This window comes from Ambystoma mexicanum, chromosome 9 (assembly GCF_040938575.1).
Source record: "Ambystoma mexicanum isolate Mex_15411 chromosome 9, UKY_AmexF1_1, whole genome shotgun sequence".
Taxonomy (NCBI): Eukaryota; Metazoa; Chordata; class Amphibia; order Caudata; family Ambystomatidae; genus Ambystoma; species Ambystoma mexicanum.
Window position 1 is genome coordinate 291,221,210 of NC_090931.1, and position 24,881 is coordinate 291,246,090.

A 24,881-nucleotide genomic window follows, 5' to 3' on the forward strand; every position below is an offset into this window, starting at 1 on the left:
TCTCTTAGACCTTTCAGCGGCCTTCGACTTAGTCGACCACGAAATCCTATGCAACCACCTATCCATCGCAGCCCACTTCTCCTCCTCTGCCTCCGCATGGATACAATCCTACCTGGCGAATAGAACCATGCGAGTCTTCTCCACAACAGCTGCTGCTGACCTGATCCCCTTCACCTGCGGAGTCGCACAAGGCTCCTGTGTCTCCCCCACCTTGTACAATATATTTACGAAGCCTCTATTCGACAAACTGGACCGTATGGGTGTCACCTACACCAACTATGCAGATGACACCCAGATTCTCCTCACCATCTCAGGCAACTACAACGCGGACGTCACACGGATCAACAAAATCTTCTCCATCATTCAGGCATGGATGGCCACCCACGGCCTCTGCCTGAATGATGAGAAGACGGCGCTTCTGCTGGTCGGCTCTCCTAATAACCTGTCTAAACTCAGTCCCAGCTGTAAGAACATCATCATAGATGGTAACACCATCCCTATCGCTAAAAGTGTGAAAACCTTAGGCTTCTACCTTGATGCCAACGCCAACCTCTCCAAACAAATCAACTGTACCGCCTCGGCCACTGCCTATACGGGTAAGCTAATCAGGGCTAGCAGACCCTTCCTATCCCCCGAGCACTCATTCAATCCAAACTAGACTATTGCAACAGCCTGTACATAGGCGCCAACCAATCCGTAACTAACAAACTCCAGGTTCTCCAGAACAATGCTCTACGAGCAGCACTCAACATCTCAAGGCGTGAGCACATCTCCACAACTAGGAAAGCGTGTAAATGGCTCTCCATACAGCAAAAAATTGACCTCAAAACTATCTGCCTCACTTACAAGGCCTTAAACAACCTAGCCCCACTGTACCTCTCCAACAAATTCACTTTAAAATCCACATCCAGAACCACCAGATCATCCAACTCCTCAACCCTGTTAGTGCCTTACATTTTCCTTAAAAAGAGCAGGAGGCGCTAGTTTCACTGTGCTAGCCTCCCAACTATGGAACACCCTACCACTCAAAATTAAAACTGAGTCCTTCCCGATCTTTAGGAAACTTGTTATTGGCTGGTTACTGAACAAAGAGTAGCATTTACCCTCATCTCTAATATCTAACAGCCACCACCATACCTGCATTATATGTAAATTGTTGTACTATGTACACAATTTTTTTTTTGTAAATTGATGTACTTTGTTAATGTAAATGCATATCTTATGCCTGTAACCGATTCCTTAAGCGCCCTTCTACCCACGGGTCCGGAGCGCTCTACAAATAAATTAAACAAACATAAGCCACTAATTTTGATAAGTGGCGAGCGGGTACATCCAGAACACGAAAATAGAACTATGTTATAAAATAGAAACAAAATAGACTGCGAATAACATCAGAAAACATTCCAGCATTGACAATGGCCATAAAAACATGGCATGAGAATCCAGCAACTGGTGTGGAATATGAATCGTGCCTGACACCATTCAGAGAAACAAACACAGGAAAAGCAAAAACGATAGCATCTAGATTACATACGTACGATCCAGAAATTGAAAAAAGGAAAAAACGAGCAAGAGCCATACGGGATTTAAAAAGAGAACCATTAACCACGAGAACCAACAAAAATAAGGAATTAACTGCATATCGAAATTGGGTCTAATCCCACAGAGCTCTATTATATCAAAGAGACTAGAAACAATATTAATGGATATAACCAACAAAAACGCCAATTTTTTTCTGGTAATTGGTAAACAACAAAACAAATGCCCAGGGAGCAGCGCTGATGAGCCCCATACAAGAAAATCTTTGGGTGACCCACTTTGAAAAAAATCAAGAACAAAACAAACGCAAAAAACATTAAAACTACAAGCCCCGGTCCATGGAATTCAATAAAAAGGAAATCAAAACCCTGATTGACAAAGCCCGACGGCCTCACTAACATCACACTAAAACAGGCCGCTGACCTATGGACTTCTGCCTTGGCCTGTTCTCCAGAATCAACATTCATCGTAAAACACCAGAATCATGGAACAAAGCAGTAATCCCAATTTTTAAGCGAGGTGACAGAACAAGACCGGAAAATTACCGACTCATCTCACTGCTGGATGTCCTGGGAAAACTATACGCAGGAATATTATTAAAAGAATGGCTAACAAAGTAGAAATATTGATTAAAGGCAAGCCGGCATTATGGAGAGAGTAGGTTGTGGACTAAATTTGTTAATCATTAACCTATTAAAAATTAAAGCACTAAAAGAAAATCAAAAACCTTTTAGCATGTATTGACATGGCTGCTGCTTTTTGACAGGGTCGATTGAAATATCCTATGGGGGAAAACCTAGACAAAAGGGATGCCGAAATGATCTATTCGAGGCTATTATAGCATTACATTCCGACACCACATTACAAGTGCGCCTGGACAGCAAAGGCACTCTTACACGAGAAAGTTGTACTACAAAAGGGCTGAAACGAGGGTGCCCTCTGGCATCTGTGTTGTGTAACTTCTTCATACTAGATATGAAAGACAAATTTGAACCAGAAAGATTGTGCTCGCCATACATGGGAGGACACCCCATAGGTCATCTTCTTTATGCAGATGACTTGATACTCCTGGATACTACTCCATTGGGCCTGCAACGAAGGTTAAATGCACTTCAGGACTATGTGGAAGAAAAAAATAAAATAAACACAAAAATTCTAATCACAAATCTACAAGCGAATATAAAGAAACCTTTAAAATGATGTTTCGGAAACAACCCAATTCCAATAACTAAAGCATCAAAATACCTAGGAGCTATCATCGGTGCAGCAAGGGGGATAAACCTTGGATTGAACATCTCCAACTAAAAATGGACCAAATGATAGCACAAGCATTAATTGTTGTGAAAGAATTTGGAACATTTTCAATACAACCACTCATAGATTTTTACAATACAAAAGTGGTCCCCGTAATTGTATACGCTGGTGAGACAGCTTTGGCCATTCCATGCGAAACATGGGACAGACTGGAGGGAAGATTCTGGAGGAGAATTTTAAGAACACCAAAATCGCTTCCAATGGGCGTGCTGCCCATTGGAAGCGATAAACTGGGCTTATATTCGCAACACGTCAACATAATCTGGAAAGCTCTAGCTATGTATAGAAAGATTGAGCTATCTGAATGCCCATTACAATATAAAGTTCTCAAAACAGAACATGAGAAAATAGCATATTGGCCCATAGGGCATGGAGAGTAAAATGCATGGGAACCCTCAAAGCTTTCAGAGCATCTCCAGAGGCCCTATGCGGCCATCCTAAACAAATAAAAACGTTGCTATTATCCATAGACTGGGCAGAGACAGAAGCCATACGCACAAGGTCAAAGCTGCGCAATTTCATCACAACTGGCTTGCCGGGATGCACGCCAAATTACCTACAGAAATTTGCGAACCCAAAATATAGAGACATTATCATGCGGTTTAGACTGAACATTTTAAGAACCAAACACATTTTAATGAGATATCATATCACAACTGCTGGCAAATGTCGACTTTGCAAACAAGAAGTCACTCCAACACCTAATCATGCTTTGCAAAGAATTAAAAACTAAAAGAAGAAAGATACTGGATAGAATCCTGGCGCTCACCTGTGGGCGCAATCCAGATCTATGGTGGAAAACTCTATACGAAGAATTAAACCAAAAAACAACTAGAGCCCTTGGGACTTTCTTGCAAACAATGATAGATAAACTACAAATAACAATGAACGTATAAATGACTCAAAAAAGAGGGGGAAAAAAAGAAAGAGGGACCACCCACCCAAGCCCAGAGGATAGCCAAGACCACAACATGAATGGACAATAGGACACAACTAGATCTATAATTAAATACTAACAATACACACAGAATCAAATGGAATTGTTGTACTTGGCTTAGGTAAGGGAGGGATAAAGCCAAGCAAAAGTTTGTATTTTAAACTGAATGCTTAAATAAATAAAATACATTTTTAAAAAAAATGGGTTGCATCACCCCCTTCATCAAGAGTTTCACAATCAGCCTGTAGTCCACCAGGGCAGCTATCAGCTCAGCCCTAGACTTATCCTCAAAGTCTAACTCCCTGGCTACACAAATGCTCTGGAAAGCCTCTAAGCTCATCCTAGTCAATTTACCATTTACAATAGACTCCATTGCTTGTAATGTAGTGATCTAGTACACAACTAAACCTCAATTTCACAAAGTGTAGATATTTTGTAAGTGGCAAGGTTACACACTGATTCTTAAAACCGTAAGCATCCCACCGCTGCCACCAGTGTAGTGCACCGGAGGGGGGCGTCTGTACTCCTGCTCTCTATACGGCAGAGGAGAGGCACAGAGCACCCCAGCCAAGATTCTCTATAGTGGTAAAATGTGGTAAGCAATCGAGGCTTGGGTCTCAGGAGGTGATGCAGGCTGGTTCTTAAGTACAGTGTAGTCCCAGAGCACCCACAAAGCAATGTCCACACATTATGTTAGTGAAAACAGACTTTATATAAATAAAGTTAATGTTATATACACAATCACAATAACACACTTTGTACTCTGGAAATACTATTCTGGAAATACTATAATGGCAAATATATAAAGGTCTACGTGGTACCACTCTTAACTATCGATTCCTTTGAAATCCATCAAGTGCTAACAGTTAAAAATGGCATACGAATCAGATTATAAGAAATCAACGATGGACACAGAAAGAATGCAAGTGAAATCAAGCAATGGTAGAAAAGTCTATCCCACTACCATGAGACTGTTACGAGGATCTCCCACCTGGGCAACCTGTAAATAAAGCGTATTCGACAATCCCAGTCCAATTATGCTTAAAATAGTCTTGTTTCCTTCTAATGGTTCTACAACCTCAAAGTACCTGATTTCGTAGAATTCTTTGGTGAGTCGTCGACAGGCCCTTCTTGAGTACGCTTCCTTTAAGGCAGGAGTCAAGGTTAGAGAGTCAGTGAAGAAAAAGGGTGAACACTGTTGTTGCGGCAGCAGCTTCGGTTCTCGTTGACGATTGGTCGGAAACGTCCTGCAAGCTGAGGTGTGCGGTGCACCTCGACGACGAGTGGTCGTTGACGCAAAGAGTCAATAAAGAACTTTGGCCTAGCAAGGGCGTTGGGTCGTCAGCGTCTCTTGGGGTCTTCGGATGGCGGGAAACCCACCGCCGGATTCTCCTTGGTCGGCAGTGGCCTTGACTTTCTCCGGCAGGACGAAAGCGGTCGACGGTGATGAGCAAGGGAGTCCTTGAATCAAATGTCTTGAGCAAGAAAGTGCTGAGGCTCCGGTCGGGGACGGCGGGGGCGATGGTGGACATCTGTCCAGTGCTTCCCTTCGTTCTCCTCTGCGGTCCTCTTCTCTAGTCGGCAGCCTTTCGTAGGTCTGACTACCAGGGAGCTTTGGCAAAGATCAGCTTGTGCAAGATGGTCCCCTTAGCTCAGGAAGTGGTCTCCTAGCCAGGTCTTCTCTTGGATCAGTTCCTTGAAGGCACAGCAGCTTTCAGATTAGCGAAGGACAGCAGAAGTTCTTCTTCCAGTGGGCTTCAAGGTTAAGCATCAAGTATCAACTTCAGCTTCTGAATGATATCCATCAGTGAGAGGCCTCCAGATATACTGTTGATCTCCCATTCACTCTGCTGGGTCACACTCAGGCAACCAATCATTCAGAAGGGCAGTCAGGCAGTCAATCGAGCTCAGAGTGCATTCAGGCCATTCTTCTCCATCCAGACACTCGCAACACGGAATGTGGATTCGGACAAGTACCCAACCATTTAGCACACTCCACACTCCATTCATACTAGTTTCGGGCAGGGCTGTCTCAGTCATTGTGTCATACACCAGATACTAGACACCCATAACACAGAATGCGTATTAGTCACACACTTCATTCACCCAGGTCCCACCCCACAGGCGTACCCACAACATAGTCATTGGGAAGGCTCCAGCCAGTCTGTCCTGGACTTCCCTACAATACCATATATGGAACTTCCACCCAACAGCCAACTTCCAAAGTGCTAATTCTGCGTGTACGGTTGAAGTCACACAGGCAGTCACTGTACACTGTCACTTCCTGCTCTTCCTGATTTTCAAGTGCTGTAATGAGCGACCACTAATTCTGCAGCCTGTGCCGAAAAATGAGACGGTAGTCTGGCACTCATCACTACTTCATGCCTTTCTCCATCAGTTTGATACATTTTTGAAGATTCATCAATAAAGAGAACCTTCTCCCCTGTTTGTTCTTTTTCACCCTCTGTCATGATCACTGCTTCCAAGGAGCCAGGACCAGCCCAACGTCCTTGGAAGCAGGCCCCTAACCCTAATCCTAGGCACCAGCCGGTCCCCACTGGGACCTTTTGGACCTTGTCCTGGCGCCGGTGGCACCAGGCTCATCAAAACCATCGGTCCCGGCACTGGAAGCGCTGGGCTCATAATAGGTGTGAAGATGCTTGGGTGGACTTACCTGCAGCAGACCATGCTGCTTACTTACCAGCCACTTAGAAGCCATCTGTGAACAGGAACTACTTTATTACCTGGGTGGGGCAGCTCCACTCCCTGGATACAGCACTGCAACTCGTCTGGAAACTGGAACTCTTTTCTTACCTAGGCGGGGCTGTGGAAGAAGACGCCTCATCACTCCAAGGCTGTTTAAACCACACCCGATAGATGAAGCGTGCTTCGCGTTATTCTGCATCTGCAGCAGAACGCTCAATGAGTCTGCTCTGGCCTTTCTTCTTCCGATCCTGAACCTGCAAGAATCCTACTTACCATTTCTGTATCTAATCAACATCAGCACCTGCAAAGACAAGAAACAACACGTTAGCAAGGCGAACTTTATACGCAGTGCTTACTCACCTGATCCATCGGTTGCGGCCGTTTCTTCACGCCGCATCTCCACCTGCAAAGACAAAAGCATTGCCATACTTACCGGCACGCTGTGAATTCCGGATTTCTTCATTCTGCATCGCCGCCTGTGAAAACAAAAAGCATTGTACTTACTTACTGGCATTCCGCGAACTCCGGCGCTGCAGTCCAACATCTGAAAGACAAAAGAGGAGACAAAGACAGGTATTTACTTACGCCCACCGCGCTCGTCGCAATAGAACGCCTGCGGATACTCTGGCGTCTCTTCAGCACGAACAAGGCTGCAAGGAAAAAGACAATTAGAGCGCTTGCCTTACTTACGAAGTTCCAGGCGCTTCACTCCATCTTCCATCTCAAGAGTCCTGCAAGACCAAAGGGAAAAGTATTATACAGAGTCTTATTCGATATTAAAGTGCCACGCACCAAAAGACTATAAAGACTAAAAGGTGTCCAGAAACTCACCGCTCGTGCAAATAACGACGGTAACCATCCTCTGAATTCAAGAGGCCTATGTTTCACCAGTGAAGGAACTGGCAACGGCACCCTGCACCAGACGCAGATGGAGAGTCCAGCATTCACCTATCTAAGGTGAGCAAGTTGACCTGGGGGCTCTACGGAAAAGCTGGGAAGAGAGAGAGAGGAACACTCAACAATCCAGATCATTAACCCCCATATTCTTTCACCTGCAGAAACCTCACTCTTCGAGTTTGACACACAGTGCGAAGAGGTTCGACCCCAGAAGCCAATCGAGTCCTGCACATCACTTTTCGAGTCACAGACACCTTCCTGCCAAGACCCGCGCCTCCGTGGGAATCAGGTGAGTGTTACACCCTCGTTTTCCTCATCAAATTTTTCATAGTTTTAGCAATCATGCACTTGCTCATTCGCTGCCAACGGTTTGGCTGCGAACTTGGCCGCGTTCACTATTTTACACCCGATTATTTTAATTGCCGACTTTGATATGACCACCTCATATGCGGAAGCCCTCTGTGATGTCAGTGTACCCTTAGGTTTCTTCAAAACATCAAATAATGCATGCTCAACAAATAAAGTAATGTAACACCCCATTACTATGCTTGTAGATTTCTTAATAGCGAATGCGGCGGCAGCCAGCGATTGTTCGCAAGGAAAGTGTCCTCTCATAACTGGATCTAGAATCTCACTATAATACACCAGAGGTTTGTACCCAAGTGTGGTTCTCTGTCTAAGCATCGCTGTCATAACTGTTCGATTTGTGTGCGAGAACAGGAAGAACTCCTCAGAATAATTGGAAATTTCTAAAACTGGAACTGTACAAATAGTTCTTATTAGTTTTTCAAACTCTTCCTCTTATTTCATCAGTCCACTCTATTTTATTCTTATTCACTTGTGCATTCTTCAGAGCCTGTAAAAGGGGTCTTGTGTATGTACTATAATCAAATACCCATGCTCTAACATAATTGCACATTCTTAGAAACTGCTGCATTTGCTTTATCATGTGCGTTTTTTGCATTTTCATAATTGCCTCAGCCCTTTCAGGTGTAACTTTCCACATGCGAAATTAACTGGCCTATGGTACAACCTCTTTCTGACAATATTACAATTTCTCCTTGTCCACTTTATATCCTTTGTCTACAAGGATAGTCAATTGAATCGAATCACGTCTACACTCTTCTGTTGTGTTACAAACTAAAATGTCATCTACACTCTGCAGCGCAACACTTGGCAAATCAATATTGCTTCGGTCCATCTGCAGGACCCTACTAAAGATCGATGGTGACTCGCAGTACCCTTGGGCAAACGTGTACTTTTCAGCTTCGTCTGATGAAACGTGAATGACGTAAGATCTTGAGAATCCTTATGCAGCGGGATTGAGAAAAACGCATTTTTCAAGTCAATCACTGTAAAATATCGTGCCTCTGGGGGTATACTGCATAGAATCATCACAGGATTCAGAACTAGAGGGAACTCTGCCTCTACAATCTAGTTAATCGGCCTCATGTCCTGGATTAAACGCCAGGACCCTTTTCGTTTTTTTTTTTTCTTTCTTTCACTGGATTCACTGTAGTATTACACAGTGACTCTGACGTCACCAAAATACCTTGTTTCATCATAGCCGATAGTCTTAAAAATGTCCTCATCGGCCTCTTGGGACATCGGGTATTGCCTTGCCTGAGGCAAAATTGCTCCTGGTTTTAGCTTAATCTTAACTTTTTTCACCCCCTTCAATAGGCCTACGTCATATCGGCCTGTAGTCCATAAAGAGGTTGGCACTTTTTTCATGTTCTCATCAAAAAATGCCGCACTATCATTTGCTGTGGGATTTCTCGTCTCTCTATCCTAATCCAATAAGTAATGCTCATTTCGGGCACTACTTCATCTTCCGATGGATTGTCTCTGAACATGTCCTCATCAGTGATACTATTCAATCTGTACTCTTCTCCAATGGCAATTACTGTTCTTCAGGGTCTGCCCTCATCATTGGTTCTTTCGAGCATAGCCAATTCCCATCGTACTATCGTACTAAGGCTGCCTCTAATTCTAATGGAATAATCTGTCCCCCCTCTTCATTCATAGGTACATCTGGACTGAACAGAAACTCATCTGGTATCTTCATAATCTTACCCACTAAACCGGGAAGCCTTGTTAACAAGATGCGCACACCATAGTTAAAGACTTATGGCTTCAATGGCATTTCTCGCAGCGCTATTTGCCCTGTAAACGCCATGATTAATTCACCCGCGTTTAAATGATGTATTCCTGGCATGGAACACTCTATACCTTCATCAGTAAAAGAAATCGACATATTAAATGTTCTCCTAAAATTTCGGCCCAGAATGTTAACTGGTGTCTGCCTTGAATACAATAATTGAACAGACATGTCACATTCTCCTATATAGACTGGCAATTTGTCAGTGAGAGAAACTCTACTTGTAGCTCCAGAGAAGCCTTGCACATTCATGGCCTTTCCTGATGATGAAAACATTTTCTCTCGTATAAATGAGCGAGTACCCCCCAGTGTCTACTAAAAAAAGAAAAGGATGTGCCTCCTATGGCAACATCGACTTTTGGCTCCTCTTGAGGATCTGGGGTTACTGATAGTACTGAACACATCAAGTCACTCTGTGAGCTGTCCTATTGTGGATGCATGCTTATTCCCATGCCTGTAAAAGGACTTCCTCCCACGACAGTGACACTGCGTGCATGACTGCCCTTGTGGCAGATTCAATGGTGCTTGCTGTGGTTGTAAAGCCTGTTGCATTTGTGGCACTTGCGCCTGAGGCACCGTCTGATTTCGGGTGAACTCATTTCTATTTTGTGAACTATATGCTGGAGGATGTTGCCCCCCTCCACCCCTTGTCAATTGCCCATTCTGTACATATTCTTTGTTCTCACATGTTTGCGTGATGTGCCCTGTCATTTCACATGTTCAACACACAGGAGGGAGTCTTCCTTCTTGCATGTTTTGATGATCATTCTGCATATTCTGAAACTCACATTGGTTATCCTGGAACCCTCCTTGATTATTCTAAAAACATCTTTTTCAAAAATGAGTTTTCCTACCTCTCAGCATGTCTCCCCTTGATCCGATTGACGTTGATTATTCACTTGTGACATGCCTGCTGCCTGTTGCATTCCTACTCCTTCTCCACTCAGTACCGCTCCCTCTATGGCGTACTTCGACAGTTTCTTCTGTTAGCTTCCTCAAGTTGTCTAGCATCCTACTTATTCTTATTTTTCTCTTGCAACAATCGCCAATGATGCGTAATAGTATTTCTGGCCATGGCTCCGCTTCCGTGCTTACTAATTTCTTGAGCTGCCTCTGAACTTGCTCCGGCAACTTTGACACAAAATGTGGTAAAATACTGGTATAGATTTTTTCCACAGCTCTCGAGTTTCCAAAGTCCAACATTCTTGAATACTTTGAATGTAAGCAAGCAGATCTTCGTTATCTTTCATCTTACGTGCCATGATTACACCCATGTGTGATGTTTTGGGATATTGTACTCGAAGCGCTTTCCAAACTGCCGCCCTACAATTATTAAACAGCGCTTCGTCATGCGCTGTGTTCTATGCTCTGAGTTGAATATCTTGCTCTCGTTCAAATGTTAGTTCTTTCTCCAAGGATAGCTGCAAGGAGACTCTTAATGTCTCCTATAGCTAGAGTGTTTCCTCCTGTCATTTTCTCTAACTTATAAATCCATTTATTTCTCTACACCCGCCGTTAAGCTGGGAAGTTTACATCTTAAATTATCCTTAGCCATCTGGTGCCAGGGGGAATATACTGCGTTCTGACCCCTTCTTTTTTCCCATAAAGGAAACGGCAAAATTCCAAAATTACAATCTGCTCCCATAGTCTGCCTGTCCATAGTCCGGACAATGGTTCATGATCGCCTTCTATCAATGACCTCAGCCTGCTCGCATATGGCGGCTATTCTCCCCTCTCATTATGAGATTGCCTTTTAGGTCGCTTGGAGTACGCCATAGGCTCTGGCGTCCTGTCTATAGGTTGGTCTAAATACGGCCATGTTACTTTGTCTGTCTGAAAATGTCCCTCAGCACTGCATGCATTAGTTTTCTTCTCTCCACTGAAGTTTTCTTTGTCTGAAATATCTTGTCTACAACTAGTGCGACTGTCATCTTTCTCATCTCTGTTCAGCCAGTCCAAAGGCAAGGCTCTGTGCTCGAGACTAAACAGACTTCCTTCCTTGCCACGTGACTGGGCAACTATAGATCAATCTTCTTTTCCTTTGCTTCTTGATGCGCTTTATCGATTCTTCGATGCGTCCTATCTCAAAATGTCCATCTAGGTTTACCCTAGACGGTCCTGGCATTGCTTCTTGCGACGGGAGAAACTCCTCAATGTCGCACCATGATATTACTGGACTAGGTTCCATCAGCTCTTTCTCAATGTGATCAATGTCACATGCTCGGTCTCCTTTTTTTTTTTTTGCTCCACCTCTTCGTCAACTTTTCTTTGCTTCTCCTTTAACTCTTTTCTTCAGTCTTTTTGCTTTTCTTTCATTTGCTCTACACACTTCTACATCTCTGCATCTTTGCATTCTTTTATTTCTTAATTTCTGTTCGTCCTCTTCTTCTCTTCTTTTCTAGCCTGTCTCGTTCAATTGCTCTGTCTATGGTCATACGTTCTTCGCTGTTTTGCTCTTTCTTAGCTGCTCTTCTTGATACATCTGCTCTCGTTGTTGTCTGCTCTTTCATACTAATCTTTCAATCGTTTCTCTCGTTTTCTGTTCATCTTGATCTTTTCCTTGCCTTAATTCCTCAATACTCTTTCCATCAAGTTTGAGCAAGATCTGTCCACCCATCCATTCGTTCTGTATGAGTGTTATCTCGTCGGCCTTGTCTTTTTCTCTTTTCCATTGCTTAATTTTCAGTTTTATCTCGAGGGTCACACCTGGCTGCTCACTTTTCTTTGTCCTGTAAAACTTTAGAGATCACTTCCTTTTCTGGAGTCCTTTCAGGGCTCTCGTCACTGCTGTAAGCAGGTGGTTCATGTATCTGATTACTATACTCTGTCGCTGCTTTCAATTTCCTTAATGGATATAATCCATCTTTTGTACTATCGCCATTTACTTCCGGCGCGGTAGGGGGAGCAGAAGGCTCAACACCCCTCTCTTTACACTGGTTACGCATCCAGTCCCCAGAAAGCGTGTCTTCTCGTTCATCCTGGTACATCTTCTAAAGCTCTAAGCTAGCTAATATTTTTCCAATTTCTTTTTCTTGTACGCAGCGTGCAAGTATGTGGTCATGTGTTGCAAAACTGCTTTTGGCAGCAATTCCCATTGTTGCCATGGCATGAACATTTTATTTGCTGTGCCCTTAACCCATTATGCTTTGTATTGCTTAAGCTTGGGGGCTGGAGGTGGTGTGTTTTAGCGGTGGCTTACATAGGTGCATTAGCGGAGTAACATCTCCCATTGCAACAAGTCTCAATTGACTGTCGATTTTACACAAAAATACATTTCAGAAAAATAAATGAGCGTGCTCCAATCGTTGCCACTCCAAGCCTCTACTTTACACTCTACTCCAGTATATATGTTTGGTCTGCGCCGACCATGACTAAATAGATTGATTTGTACTCTCTGTATCTTAACACAACCTATCGTTTGTCGCTCTTCGACATTTCAGTCTTTTTCTAATACATAAACACAGACTAGCCGGTTTCCAACATATATCTTTTCTCAGCGCTCCTCACTGCTACTCTTGCCCCTAAAAATACTCTGATAGGAGCGTAAATTATTTCCTTTCACAGACCTTGTCTGTGTCGTCTATTTATCTACTTTCGAGTTTGGAATAACTTCTTCTAAACGTTCCTTGAACGTAGGACTCTGGGCTTATCTGTGACGTTCCTCGTCTTGACGTTCCTCGTCATATACTTAAACGACCAACGTTTCTTTACTTTCTATAATCACAATCTCCAATCTTTACTCATTAGTCTTTTTGCCATCTTTCTCAATCTACTCGCCGTTCGCTTTTCAGCTTCTGACCCTCGGGATCGTCTCCTCTTGCAACCAGCCCCCGTTGCCTTTGGTCTGTTCAGCTCCTTGTGGAAAACCGGAGAGGATTTTCGTGAAAGAGGGACCCGTCCCACCTATATCTATTATTCTTGCAAGAGTTTATTAGGTCGACCGCTATCCACAAGAAGCCTTGCGGTCCTCCAGTTAAATGGCAGAGGACGTCCGATATTCCGAGACCCTTAAAAGCCTACTTGGTCGACGGATCTTTAACCATCCTCTGCTACCACATGAACTCTTGGTCTTGGGGCCCTTTAAGGCGAGGTAGCAATACTAGAGCTGGGTGAGGATGCAGAACATACTCCTACATCAATAATCAGACCGACTCAGGAAGTTGGCAAAACACGGTACTGTTTTATTGATTTTCTAAAACAGGGAGTACAACGAACATCAACGGACGTTTGCACAGTTCGCTCTCTCAATGCATTTCACAGTTCTTATACTAAAAATGTCACTACTGACGACGTACTACGTGGCAAAAGTAAGAAAATCTAAGCTCGATTGTGTTAGACTTAGAGGGAACATCTATATACGTTGCATATAGCCGGGGGGTTGTGATTGGGGCTCTAAGATCAGGTTGACATCTAAGCCCATCCCAAGTGCAAGTCATCTTCCGTGTCATACTAATACACAACGTTCTATTGGTTTCTCAAACTATCGGGCTCTTTGCTACGTGGCCCTCTACAGTTGGTTGGCACGCTTGTCCCCTTCTGGAATATTCCACTCACTGGCAGCACACAAGCTGGTACCGCAGGTGCAAGGGAGGGGAGGGGGGAAATCGGCCTGCATGCGCCTCCCCACCCAATTAGCCCACATCCATCATCACTCCTGCAGTCTGCCATTCAATTAAGGATTTTAACTTGGCCTTGTAGAAGCTCTCTGTGTCTGAGAATAAAGGGTAGTAGAGGCATGGCCTTATCTTCTGGTTTCGGTGTAGCTCATCCCAAAGTCTATTTTCAACTGACCATTTGACTGTAGACCACGTTTTGTGCTCTTTCGTTGCATAAAATACTATTAAATGAAGAACTCTTGGCACTTCTAGTGTTTTTCCATTACACCTCAAACAGGAGTTCGCTTCTTTCTCACGTTGATGTATTTTCTCGAACAGACAATCGGGCTCACGGCGGTCCCAACTCTTGACACTGGGCCAGCCAGCCTTTCTTGAATTCTCTTTCACCATTAGCTATTTTATTCAACTGTGCCACACTTCAAGCCCTTTCCATTCACGGTGTTCAAGTTTGCTAAAGTGCGTTGTGGAACATCCAGATTCTATACATTCCTATGAATTTACATTGGCGCATCGCCTGCCGTCTATTTACTACGTACCCAGCCTTATGATTACTTTGTCTACTTGCGTTATTGCATCTGCACAATTGTAAAATGACTTTGCGTTTTCTTCAGTGCTTTTTTGCACAAGCAAACTTCATTTCGATCCCAAAGTGTTGCTTTCTTTGATACTTCGTCAGTTTCTCCGTAGTATCTATATTCTTTGGCATCTCTTCTGGGCGCGTCAGTTCTATTTTGCATGACGTCACCAGTCTTCTTTCTCATTCATTTTCACACTTCTTCCGAGACTTCTTCCAGAAGACTGTTATTTCTTTGTGTATGCATATAGGGTTTTCTCAATGGATACCTTGTCTCGAGGATTCTTTGCGATATAAGCAACCTCCCTGGTACTGCGCATGTCACAATATCCAGTTCCCAATATCTAGGCAACATGCGAGTGCTACTTATGGTAGTGGTATTTGGCTCCGCCTCCACGCACTGATACATTTATTTAGGTGTTCTTTGGACAGGTAATTGAAACACAGAAAAGCAACCATTACAGATTCCCTATGAACAGAAATTGGGGCATTTATTTGTGGGGGGGCTGGCATCTAGATTATAAAGAGACTATAATACCTCCAACAGATTCTTTAGCTAGGCAAAGAGTGGGGAGATATGTAGAATTCAAGAAGGACCTATAATGGGGAAAAAGTAGTTGAGTCTTCCATAAATGTGAAAATTAAATGCAAGAGTCAGACTAAACCTCAAAGGTTCAACTAATGAACTTTAACCTCAACCGGACTGCAATACTAGAAGGAAAACAGAGGATCTAACTTTGAGAGTTTGAGGAGACATTTTTCCTTAAGCTATGGGAATGAAGATTCAAAGTAAGAAAAAGGGTTCTTTATGAGAAGCAGACTTGAAAACTCTGTAGAAACTGGAAAGAAAGCCTTCACAAAACCTATTTGGCATAGTATGAGTGGCCCTTCTAAGGCCTACGCAGAGATGGTGGCAAGCGCAGTGGACGGAATGGATCTACCAATGGCAAAAGTATGCAGGCAGCAGGATACATGACAATCTTTGACAACGGATATAAAGATAAGGGGCCAGAAAATAACATTAAAGAACGTCGGCTCGGGAATGTAGCTAGAAAAGAGTAATTGAATTCATCTGCAAGTCATGTAGTGAAATGGTAATGCAAATGATTTTCATTGAGAGAAACAAAGTTGTCTTTCAAAACAATTAACGTACCATTTGAAAACTGGCTTTAAAATTTTGTATTTCATCATTTTCAAACTGTTAGGCTGTTGGTAAATGTTAAAATTAGGCAAATATTTTAGGGTTTAAAACATGTTTATATATGAATACACAACATGTTGAAATGTCTTCCTTTTTTGAACTCCACATGTTGGTCTTGGACGTACATTTGAAAATCTTTAAAATACGTTAGCATTTTGTTTGAAGCATAGTATTACAGATGTTTTAGCAAACAAGTTGGTTTAACAGGTTATAGTATGTTTTGTGTGAACATAGGAGTATAATTCTTTTGACCCATCAAAAGGTCTCCAATTTAAAAATGGAACATTTGTCAAAATTAATGTACAAGCGATTTGTTTGTGCATAATACATTTAAAAGGAATACTACTGAAACGTGTTTCACTATCGTTACGGCTTCTCAGAAGTATATACATTATTCCTGGTTACCAGTCATTTGGTCGAAAACCAAAGGATCGAATGCCATTTGATCAACAGTCAAATGGTTGAAAAAAATGGTCGATTTTTTTTTTATTTTATTTTTTTTTTTTATGGGGGGTTCCCCCCCCAAACCCCTGTTTTCTTTATTAAAAATATTTTTTAACCAACCAAAACTAAAAATATATAAATAAAACATTCAACCTTTTTTTTTCCGACCATCTGACTGTCGATCGAATGGTCATTCGATCTTTTATTTTCGACCATTTGACTGGACACCCATTAGTCCCGAGATTAAAGCCTGCTGTAGGGGAAACCTTACCACTGCTGTAAATTTTACAGGTGCTTATTGAATTCTAAAGACATAATGTCGACATTTGGGCAGACGGAATAGTAACACTGGTGGATCAATGTGATTTACATGTATCCCTCTTTACCCAAAATAGAGACCCTTTCCAAAACTCTGTTTAATGCATTTTATTTTAATTTGCATTACTGAATGGCTTATGGGACACTCTCCCCTGCTTGGACCTTGAGGTGTGTGCGTTTGGGGGAATCAGGGTGCAGAGGCAGATTATGTCCCGGAACTCTGTCTGCACCCATGTATTAGCGGTCTGGTGAAGTCCAAATAGCAGACCAACTGTTTAAAGGCTCAATCTGCAGGGCAAATGAGATGGGAACAATTATCATAGACACACCTGACTGCAGCACGCTATATGCAGGAACCAATCCCATATGTCAAAGGACTACTATGCTGCTGCAGGTTCTTGCCTGAAGTGCGGCCCGTGGAGATGGAATGAGAAAAAGAGAAACCTCTATAAAAGACCATGCATGGAACAGTTGAGTATTGGAGTTTCAACTAATAAAGCAGCGAGAAGTGGAGCTTTACATTTGGCTGGGCAGGGAGAGTTGGTGGAGAGGCCAGGTAGATGGAGGAGGACAGTAGAACTTGACCAGATCAGTGGAAAGTAGAAAGGTTTGAAGGAGAGGCAATTAGAGAAGATGAGAAACGAGGAGCAGGACGATCCTGAATAGTTTCCAAGGGTGTCAGCTGGGAGTGGAAACAGTGTAAAAGGATATGACTTTGTCGGGAGTTGAAGTCCTGGTAGGCAGCAACGAAAGTGGGAGGGGATTGGTCTTTGTGCCAGAGGCGTAAGCAGTGATGCATGCTTTTCCTCTGCAGCTGGGTAGATCAATGTATTAGGACATGGAAGGGAGTGGTTAAAGGAGCAAGAAAGGTAGTGATCATTGAGGGTGAACACTGCAGAGTTCAATTCGGTTAAGGTAAGATCAGTGGAAGTGAGCAAGTGGAGAGAGAGATTGGAGCAGGACGGTTGTCCAGAAGGTTAGATGACACTCGGTTCAAGGGCTAATGACTAGGTTTAGCAAGAGACCCATACAAATAAAAGTGGGCATCGAATCAATGAGTAGAGCAAGAGTGGGCTCTGAGGCTCTGAGTTAAAGACCCTCAGATACGGTAGTGAAGTAGTGCCCCTCCAGGCCCACCTCACATCTGGGTGTTGTGGAACCTGTTCACGAAAAGCCTTAGGCTGCAACAGGAGTTCCTGAGACATCTTGGCAACTCTTTCTGTCCAGTGGAGCGTGAGGAAGGCCACTGACCCACCAGGCTATCGACTGGAGCAAAACCTATATGAGAGTAGTACCAGTGAGAGACCCAGAAAGACTGTCAGAACCCCTTTAAATTTAGGAGAATTTTTGCTATTCTGAAACTTGTGAAGTTTTCCCCAACAATGAATGGTGTCCTGAATTAACATTGTGAAATAAATAGTTATGTCCTTTGTGGAATCCACTTGGCTCTATTGCACAACCCATCCTGATGATCAGGAGGACTGGACTTTGTTCTGTCAGAATCTAGCATCTATAGGCAGAATCCATAAATAAATCCAAATACAACTTTGTTTAACCAAATACTTACTGTATCACTGCCACCAGTGGTTTATTTTTGAAGAATCGAGGTGCTTTCAAGTACGTCATTGGGAGAGAGGGAGAGATATCCCTAAGCCACTCCCAGGAGGACCTCTTTTCGGGAGACACATTTGTGTATCACTGGCTCTTAAACACGGTTTCTTATATTGAAGCAGCAGATAGGAGTTTTGAAGAGACGGTGTGCATTTATTAGTTTGGCAAAGCATTAGATGTCTTTTTATAATCTATGCAGATGGGAATCGTGCCTTTCATTGCAGAGGGGATTGAAGCGAAGTTGCTTTTTCCTGTAGTATACCATTTGTAAATCCTTCAGTTCAGGTTTTCTTAACTGCAAGTAAAATATGACACTTCATATGTCTGCTGAGTCAATGTATACATCTTTGGGTAGAGGTGTTTGTGTAATTGCCACAACAAAGAAATCGTGGACACTTTTTTTCCTTCTGTGTACATTAAATTGAGGCTTTTCATGACAGGTCGTACTGGAAGGGCAGGACACAAAGGGAAAGCAGTTAGTTTCTTCACTGAAGACGACAAACCGCTTCTACGCAGGTACATTTGAAAAATAATTATTTGCGGAGTGTTGTACATTTTGAAAGCTTTTTTTTCTTTTTTTTACTTCTGGTTGTCACAGCACTAAGTGCAGCACTTGAGAAATTACACTTATTTTAAAGCACTGAAAATACAGCATATTGGGACCTGCTGCTTTTCAGTGTACAGTTGGCAAAGAGCAGAGTATGGCTTCTGGTCGTTTTCTTAGGAGTGAAGAAGTCGCACACAGACAACACAAGCATGGATGTGCCTAGCGCTCTCCTGCCTAGCTTTTCCTGCTTGCGGGGGGAATCCGAGTACCATGCACAGAATATGTTGTTGGGCAGGGGGTATCGGGTACAGATGTCTCCTCTATAATTTATCAACTTGACCCACCACGCACACTTCACCAGCCTGTTTACCCTCCTATACACACTCTGACACAATGAGATCCTTTCGACAATCTGATCATGGGCCACGTCACAGTACCAGATATTGGATCAGTGTTCATTTTTGCTATGCAGAATCCTGATATGTGGGATCCATCATAAACTTCACTGATCTCTGGACTGTCCTCTTTCCGCCGGCCTACTGTTCCTCTGTGGAACTTCATAATCCTGGGTGTCCTTCTCTCCATGTACTACTCTGCGCTCCTTGATTTCACTTTGCGTTTTTGTCTGGATGCAACCTTATCAATGTCCTTTTTTCTTAAGGAGGTTGTCTTATTTTGTTGCCTTCTATCCTGGGAACAATGGAGATTGTCACTCTCTTTATGCCTGTCCCCCCACGCCCTCCTCTCGCTTCCCATTCCCACATCAATATCTCCCACCTTGTCTTTGCACCCTTGTTTCTCTATTTTGAAGGCACTCCCCATTTTACCCTTTTAATTAATGCATTGTAAGTTTGTGCAGGGTTTGCCAAAAAATGTTAGTGAAGTGAAGCATGCGTCTGTTGGAAACATGGTGTCACAGATGGCTTCAATAAATCCCATTCTTGAAAAGATGGTTTAAGGGTTTTTATTTTTAAAATGAAACAAACATTTTTTTATTCTGGCAAGGGTGCAGATAGAGCACACTAATGGGCTTCTCTCTCAACCCCCCGATGGGTTCCCTCTACCATAACCCAGGAATCCCTAAACCCCAGGTTTTCCATACAGCTACTCATCCCTACTATCTAAGGCTACCTGCAGGTGATGGTCAAAAAGCAAAATGCCTCATCAGTGTGGCTCCCTCTCATACACTAATTTCACTGGCATTCCTCTTGCTCTCACTCGACCTTCGAGGGGATTGGGTCCTCCGACGTATTCCATATCTATGACAGTAATCACCACAGCTGTGCTGCTTCGGAAACTTTTTCGGCGTCTGCGTCCTGCGTCGATGACGTCGATGCGCCGCCGTCGAGGACCTCCTCCGACGTCCGACGTCATCCGATGTGATAAGTAGGACGCACGACGCCAGTAGCCTCAGTTCCGTTTTTTCCGCGAACGTGTTGCTTCGTGTTTCTCGGTTCTAGCCTCGACTCTTTGGAGTTCTGTTCTTTCTGGTTCTTCGAACCTGTTCGTTTGTGAATATTACCTTCGACGATGTCTTCCGCTTCGTCTTCAACCTCGCGTCCGGGCTTCAAGAAGTGCGGGGTGTGTGGGTCCAAGATGTCGGTGACTGACTCGCACGACGCCTGCCTCTGGTGCCTCGGGGAGGCCCACGACACGGATGACTGTGTCGACTGCCTGTCGCTCACGTCCAAGGCCTTACGCGAACGTAAGAAGAAATTGTCGGTAGGTCGGGTGTCCAAGCCCCGGAAGTCGAAGTCGGCGGGGCTTTCGACGGATGATTCGAGGGGTGACTCTCCGCGTCATCGTCGGAAGTCTCGTCGGTCTTCTTCTAGGAGTCGGTCTCGCCACTCCTCAGCCTCTTCGAGGCATTCTCGGAAGCGCCGTCACCGGTCGCCTTCCAGGTCCTCTTCCGAGGACTCTGCCCGGCACGTCGGTTATCCCACCAGCCGTGCGACGCCGGAGGAGTGGGCTTCCTTCGGGAAGAAAATGTTGGCGATTCTTGAGTCGCAGGGTACTCAACCGTCCGCGCCCCCGAGTGGGGTCGGCCGTGTGAGGTCGAGAGACACCGCTCGCAAGAGTGGTCGGCACGAGTCACGGGAGAGGTCCCGTTCGGACAAGGAGGTTCGTTCTCGCAGTACCCGTTCCAGGTCCCGGTCCTCGACGCGATCGAGACCGTGTGCACCTGTGATGTCTTCGAGGAAGACATCGACGTCTGAGGCGTCGAGGGCGTCGACAGGCTTTCTCGAGGCTCCGGCTCCGAGGAAGTCGTCGAAGCCGTCGACGTTCAGGTCGTCGAGGGACACGCTCGGGGCTCCGGCTTCGAGGGCTGTGTCGACGCCGCCGATATTGGAGGCGCTGCATCTGACGTCGACGCCGATTTCCTCGACGTCGACGCCGATCCTCTCGGCGCCGTTGCCGGTTTTCTCGACGGCGGCGCCGATTCGCTCGACGCCATCGACGCCTTTCGTGTCGGAGGTGCCCCGTGTCTCGGGTGTACCCCCTAGGAAGGCTCTGGCTAAGAGCAGGCACTCTCAGGTGCCTTTCCACCACTTGGATTATATTTCAGAGGCGGATGAGGATTCGGTTGGCCTGGTTCCTGGTCAGGTGCCGGATGACATTGTCTCGGGCCTTTGTCAATTTGACGATTTGAGGCAGTCGCTGCATGATGCTAGTGGTCTGGACACCTCTCCGGAGGTGGAATTTGGTCGGCCTGAGCCTGGCTCCCATGCCGATTCCTCATACCGGCGCCTTATGGCTAGGGTGTCTGAGTATCTGGGATGGTCTGCTCCCCCAGGGGAGTTTGTGCAGGATGATCTGACGGACATCCTTGATGTTGGTCCCCCAACTGACCCGGTACTGCCGTTCCATATGGCTTTACAGCGTAGGGTGGCGGCGGCTTGGACTGCTCCGGAGAGTCTCCCGGCAGTGGGCAGATCCTTGTCGCGGAAATACCGTCCGGCCAGTGGCGACCCCTGCTACTTGACCAGGCACCCCACTCCGGAAAGTTTGGTGGTGCAGGCGGCCACGGCCCCGGCAAAGCAGGCGTCGTACCCTACCATCCCTCCTGATAGGGACGACAAACGTTTTGATGGCTGGGCGAAGAAGGTGTTTTCTTCTGGTGGTATGGCGCTTCAGGCGGCCAACTCCATTTGTGCCTTGTCACGTTTCACGCACACTCTGTGGAACTGTGTTGCGTTAGCGGCTGAACATATTCCCGAAGGGGACGAACGGGATGGTTTCCTTGCTTTGGTCCAGGATGGTAAGGATGCCATGTGTGAGTCCGTTCAGTCGGGTTTGGACTTAGCTGAATGCGTCAGTAGGTCCATGGCGGCGAGCACCGTGATACGCAGGTTTGCGTGGTTGCGGAAGTCGGGGTTTGCTCCTGATGTGCAGTCCCGGCTCCTCAACATGCCCTTTGATGGTGAACATCTTTTTGGCAGCAAGGCTGACGAGAGCCTTGAGAGGTTGCAGACCTCAAAAGCTGCAGCGAAGTCGTTGGGCGCTGCAGTTCGCCAACCTCCGCCTTTTCGTCCTAGGGGACAGCAGTGGAGGGGTGGCTCCTTTCGCTATTACTCGTCCTTTGGTAAAGCGAGAGGAGCTGGCAGTCAAAGGGGCCAACGCAGGGGTACCAGAGGTGGACGTCAAGGTACCCGTGGTGCCAAGGCCGCTCGGGCAGTTGCCTCTTTGCCCTCAGGTAACGCCGCAGCCGCTCCTACTCAGTCATGAGGCCATGTCCCATGGTTCGCCGGTTGGGGGAAGGCTGGCGCAGCATCTTGTAGAGTGGCGTGCCATTACTTCAGATGTGTGGGTTCTGGAGATCATAACCCACGGCTACTGTCTTCCCTTTCGGCACAGGCCTCGCGACAATCCACCGGGGAACCTCTCTTTGAAGTGTCCGGATCCGCTCCTTGCGCAGGAAATTCAAGCCCTGCTGGAGAAAGGCGCCATAGAACTGGTGCCTGTAGCGGAGAGGAACAAGGGATGGTATTCCCCTTATTTTTTGATTTCCAAGAAAGACGGGGGATTGAGACCCATCATGGACTTGCGCGGTTTGAACAAACTCCTCAGGAAGGACACGTTCAAGATGGTTACTCTCTCTCAAGTCCTCCAGACCCTTCAGCTTCAGGACTGGTTGGTGTCACTCGACCTCAAGGATGCTTACTTCCATGTGCCGATCCATCCCAAGCACAAGAAGTACCTGAGGTTCGCGGTTGGCGACTCGCACTTTCAGTTTCGGGTCCTGCCGTTCGGTTTGACCTCCGCCCCGAGGGTTTTCACCAAGCTCATGGTGGTGGTGGCGGCGCATCTCGGGCAAGGGGGGATTCACGTCTACCCCTACCTGGACGATTGGTTGATCAGGGGGAGCTCTCCCGAGCAGGTCCTGGATCATCTGTCCGTCGCCTGCCACTCCCTTCACAGGCTGGGCTTCTCCCTCAATTTAAAGAAGTCCCATTTGACGCCAACGCAGAGGCTCCAGTACATCGGAGCAGTGCTCGACACTTCCCTGGGGCAGTGTTTTCCTCCCCAGGTGAGGGCTCTTCACATTCAGCAGATGGTGCGCAAGTTTCAGCAGGCCCAGACGCTCCCAGCGTTCGAGTTCTTGAGGTTGCTCGGCCTCATGGCATCCTGCATTCTTCTGGTGCCAGAGGCTCGCCTGCGAATGAGATCTTTGCAGTGGGCACTCAAGATGCAATGGTCGCAGTCCTCCGGCAGGATGTCGGACCCGATTCAGGTGCCGCCCTCGGTCGCCCGGGACCTTCTGTGGTGGGCCGTCGAAGGCAACTTGATGAAGGGGGCTCCGTTTTGGCTTCCCTGGCCGGAGGTGGCGATCGTGTCGGATGCATCCCTCACGGGATGGGGAGCTCATGCCAACGGGCTGACAGTCAGCGGTCGTTGGTCTCCGTCGGAGTCCAGACTCCATATCAATCTGTTGGAGCTGAGGGCCGTCAGGCTAGCCCTGAGGGCTTTTCTGCCGACTGTGCGAGGAAAGAATGTCCTGATCCTGACGGACAACACAGTGGCCATGCACTACCTCAACAAAAAGGGGGGGGCAGGGTCACTTCCTCTGTGCAGGGAGGCGATGCAGCTCGAGTTCTGGGCCATCCAGCAGGACGTTTCGATCTCGGCAGTTCATCTGGCCGGAGTCGAAAACGTGACGGCGGACGCTCTGAGCAGGCAGAGCACGATCTCTCACGAGTGGGAGTTGGCTCAGGAGATTCTCCTGGAGATCTTCGCCCTTTGGGGGACCCCTCAAGTGGATCTCTTTGCCTCCAGTGTCAACCGGAAGTGCGAAAGGTTTTGCTCGCGGGAATTTCCTCCAAGAGGAGCCTTAGGGGACGCGTTCGTGGTGGAGTGGTCGTTCCCGCTGCTGTACGCGTTTCCTCCAGTCCCCGTCATCCCGCAAGTGCTGCGGAGGTTACGGAAGTTCGGTTCCCGGATGATCCTCATTGCTCCGGCGTGGGCTCGGAGGACGTGGTACCCGGACCTTCTCGACTTGTCCATCTGCCCTCCACGTCGTCTTCCCTACCGAGACGATCTGCTCTCACGGGAGGGGGGTCAGGTTCTCCATCCAGAGGTCGGATCCCTCAACCTTCACGCTTGGCTTCTGAAAGGTTGAGGTATAAGGATTGGGACCTCCCTGAAGACGTGATGGAGGTGTTGCTTTCGGCCCGAAGGCCCGCAACTAAGTCTCTGTACCGTTGCCGTTGGCGTAAGTTCTGCGACTGGTGCAGAGTTCAGAATGTGGATCCTTTTGCATGTGACATCCCCATGGTTCTGTCCTTTTTGCTTTCTTTGGCCCACAGGGGCTTGCAAGTGGGTACCATTAAAGGTTACCTGGCGGCGCTGTCTATCTTTATGCGCTCATCTGAAGAATGTTCTTTCTTTAAAATCCCTTTAATTTCGCAGTTTCTGAAAGGGCTCATTAATGTGTTCCCTCCGTCGCCTTTCCTGGTGCCCGGTTGGGATTTGAACCTTGTTCTTAGGTTTCTTATGGGTGCTCCGTTTGAGCCTTTAC

At 46.0% G+C, this 24,881-nt stretch overlaps 1 protein-coding gene across 1 annotated transcript in view; it reads left to right on the top strand.

Annotated features, from left to right (window-relative positions):
- Positions 1-24,881, top strand: part of DDX52 (DExD-box helicase 52) — a 376,512-nt gene that overhangs the window by 281,110 nt on the left and 70,521 nt on the right. Inside the window, exon 12 of the mRNA XM_069614668.1 lies at positions 18,759-18,834. Within this exon, the coding sequence (XP_069470769.1) occupies positions 18,759-18,834 (76 nt within the window). The remainder of the gene's footprint in view (positions 1-18,758; positions 18,835-24,881) is intronic.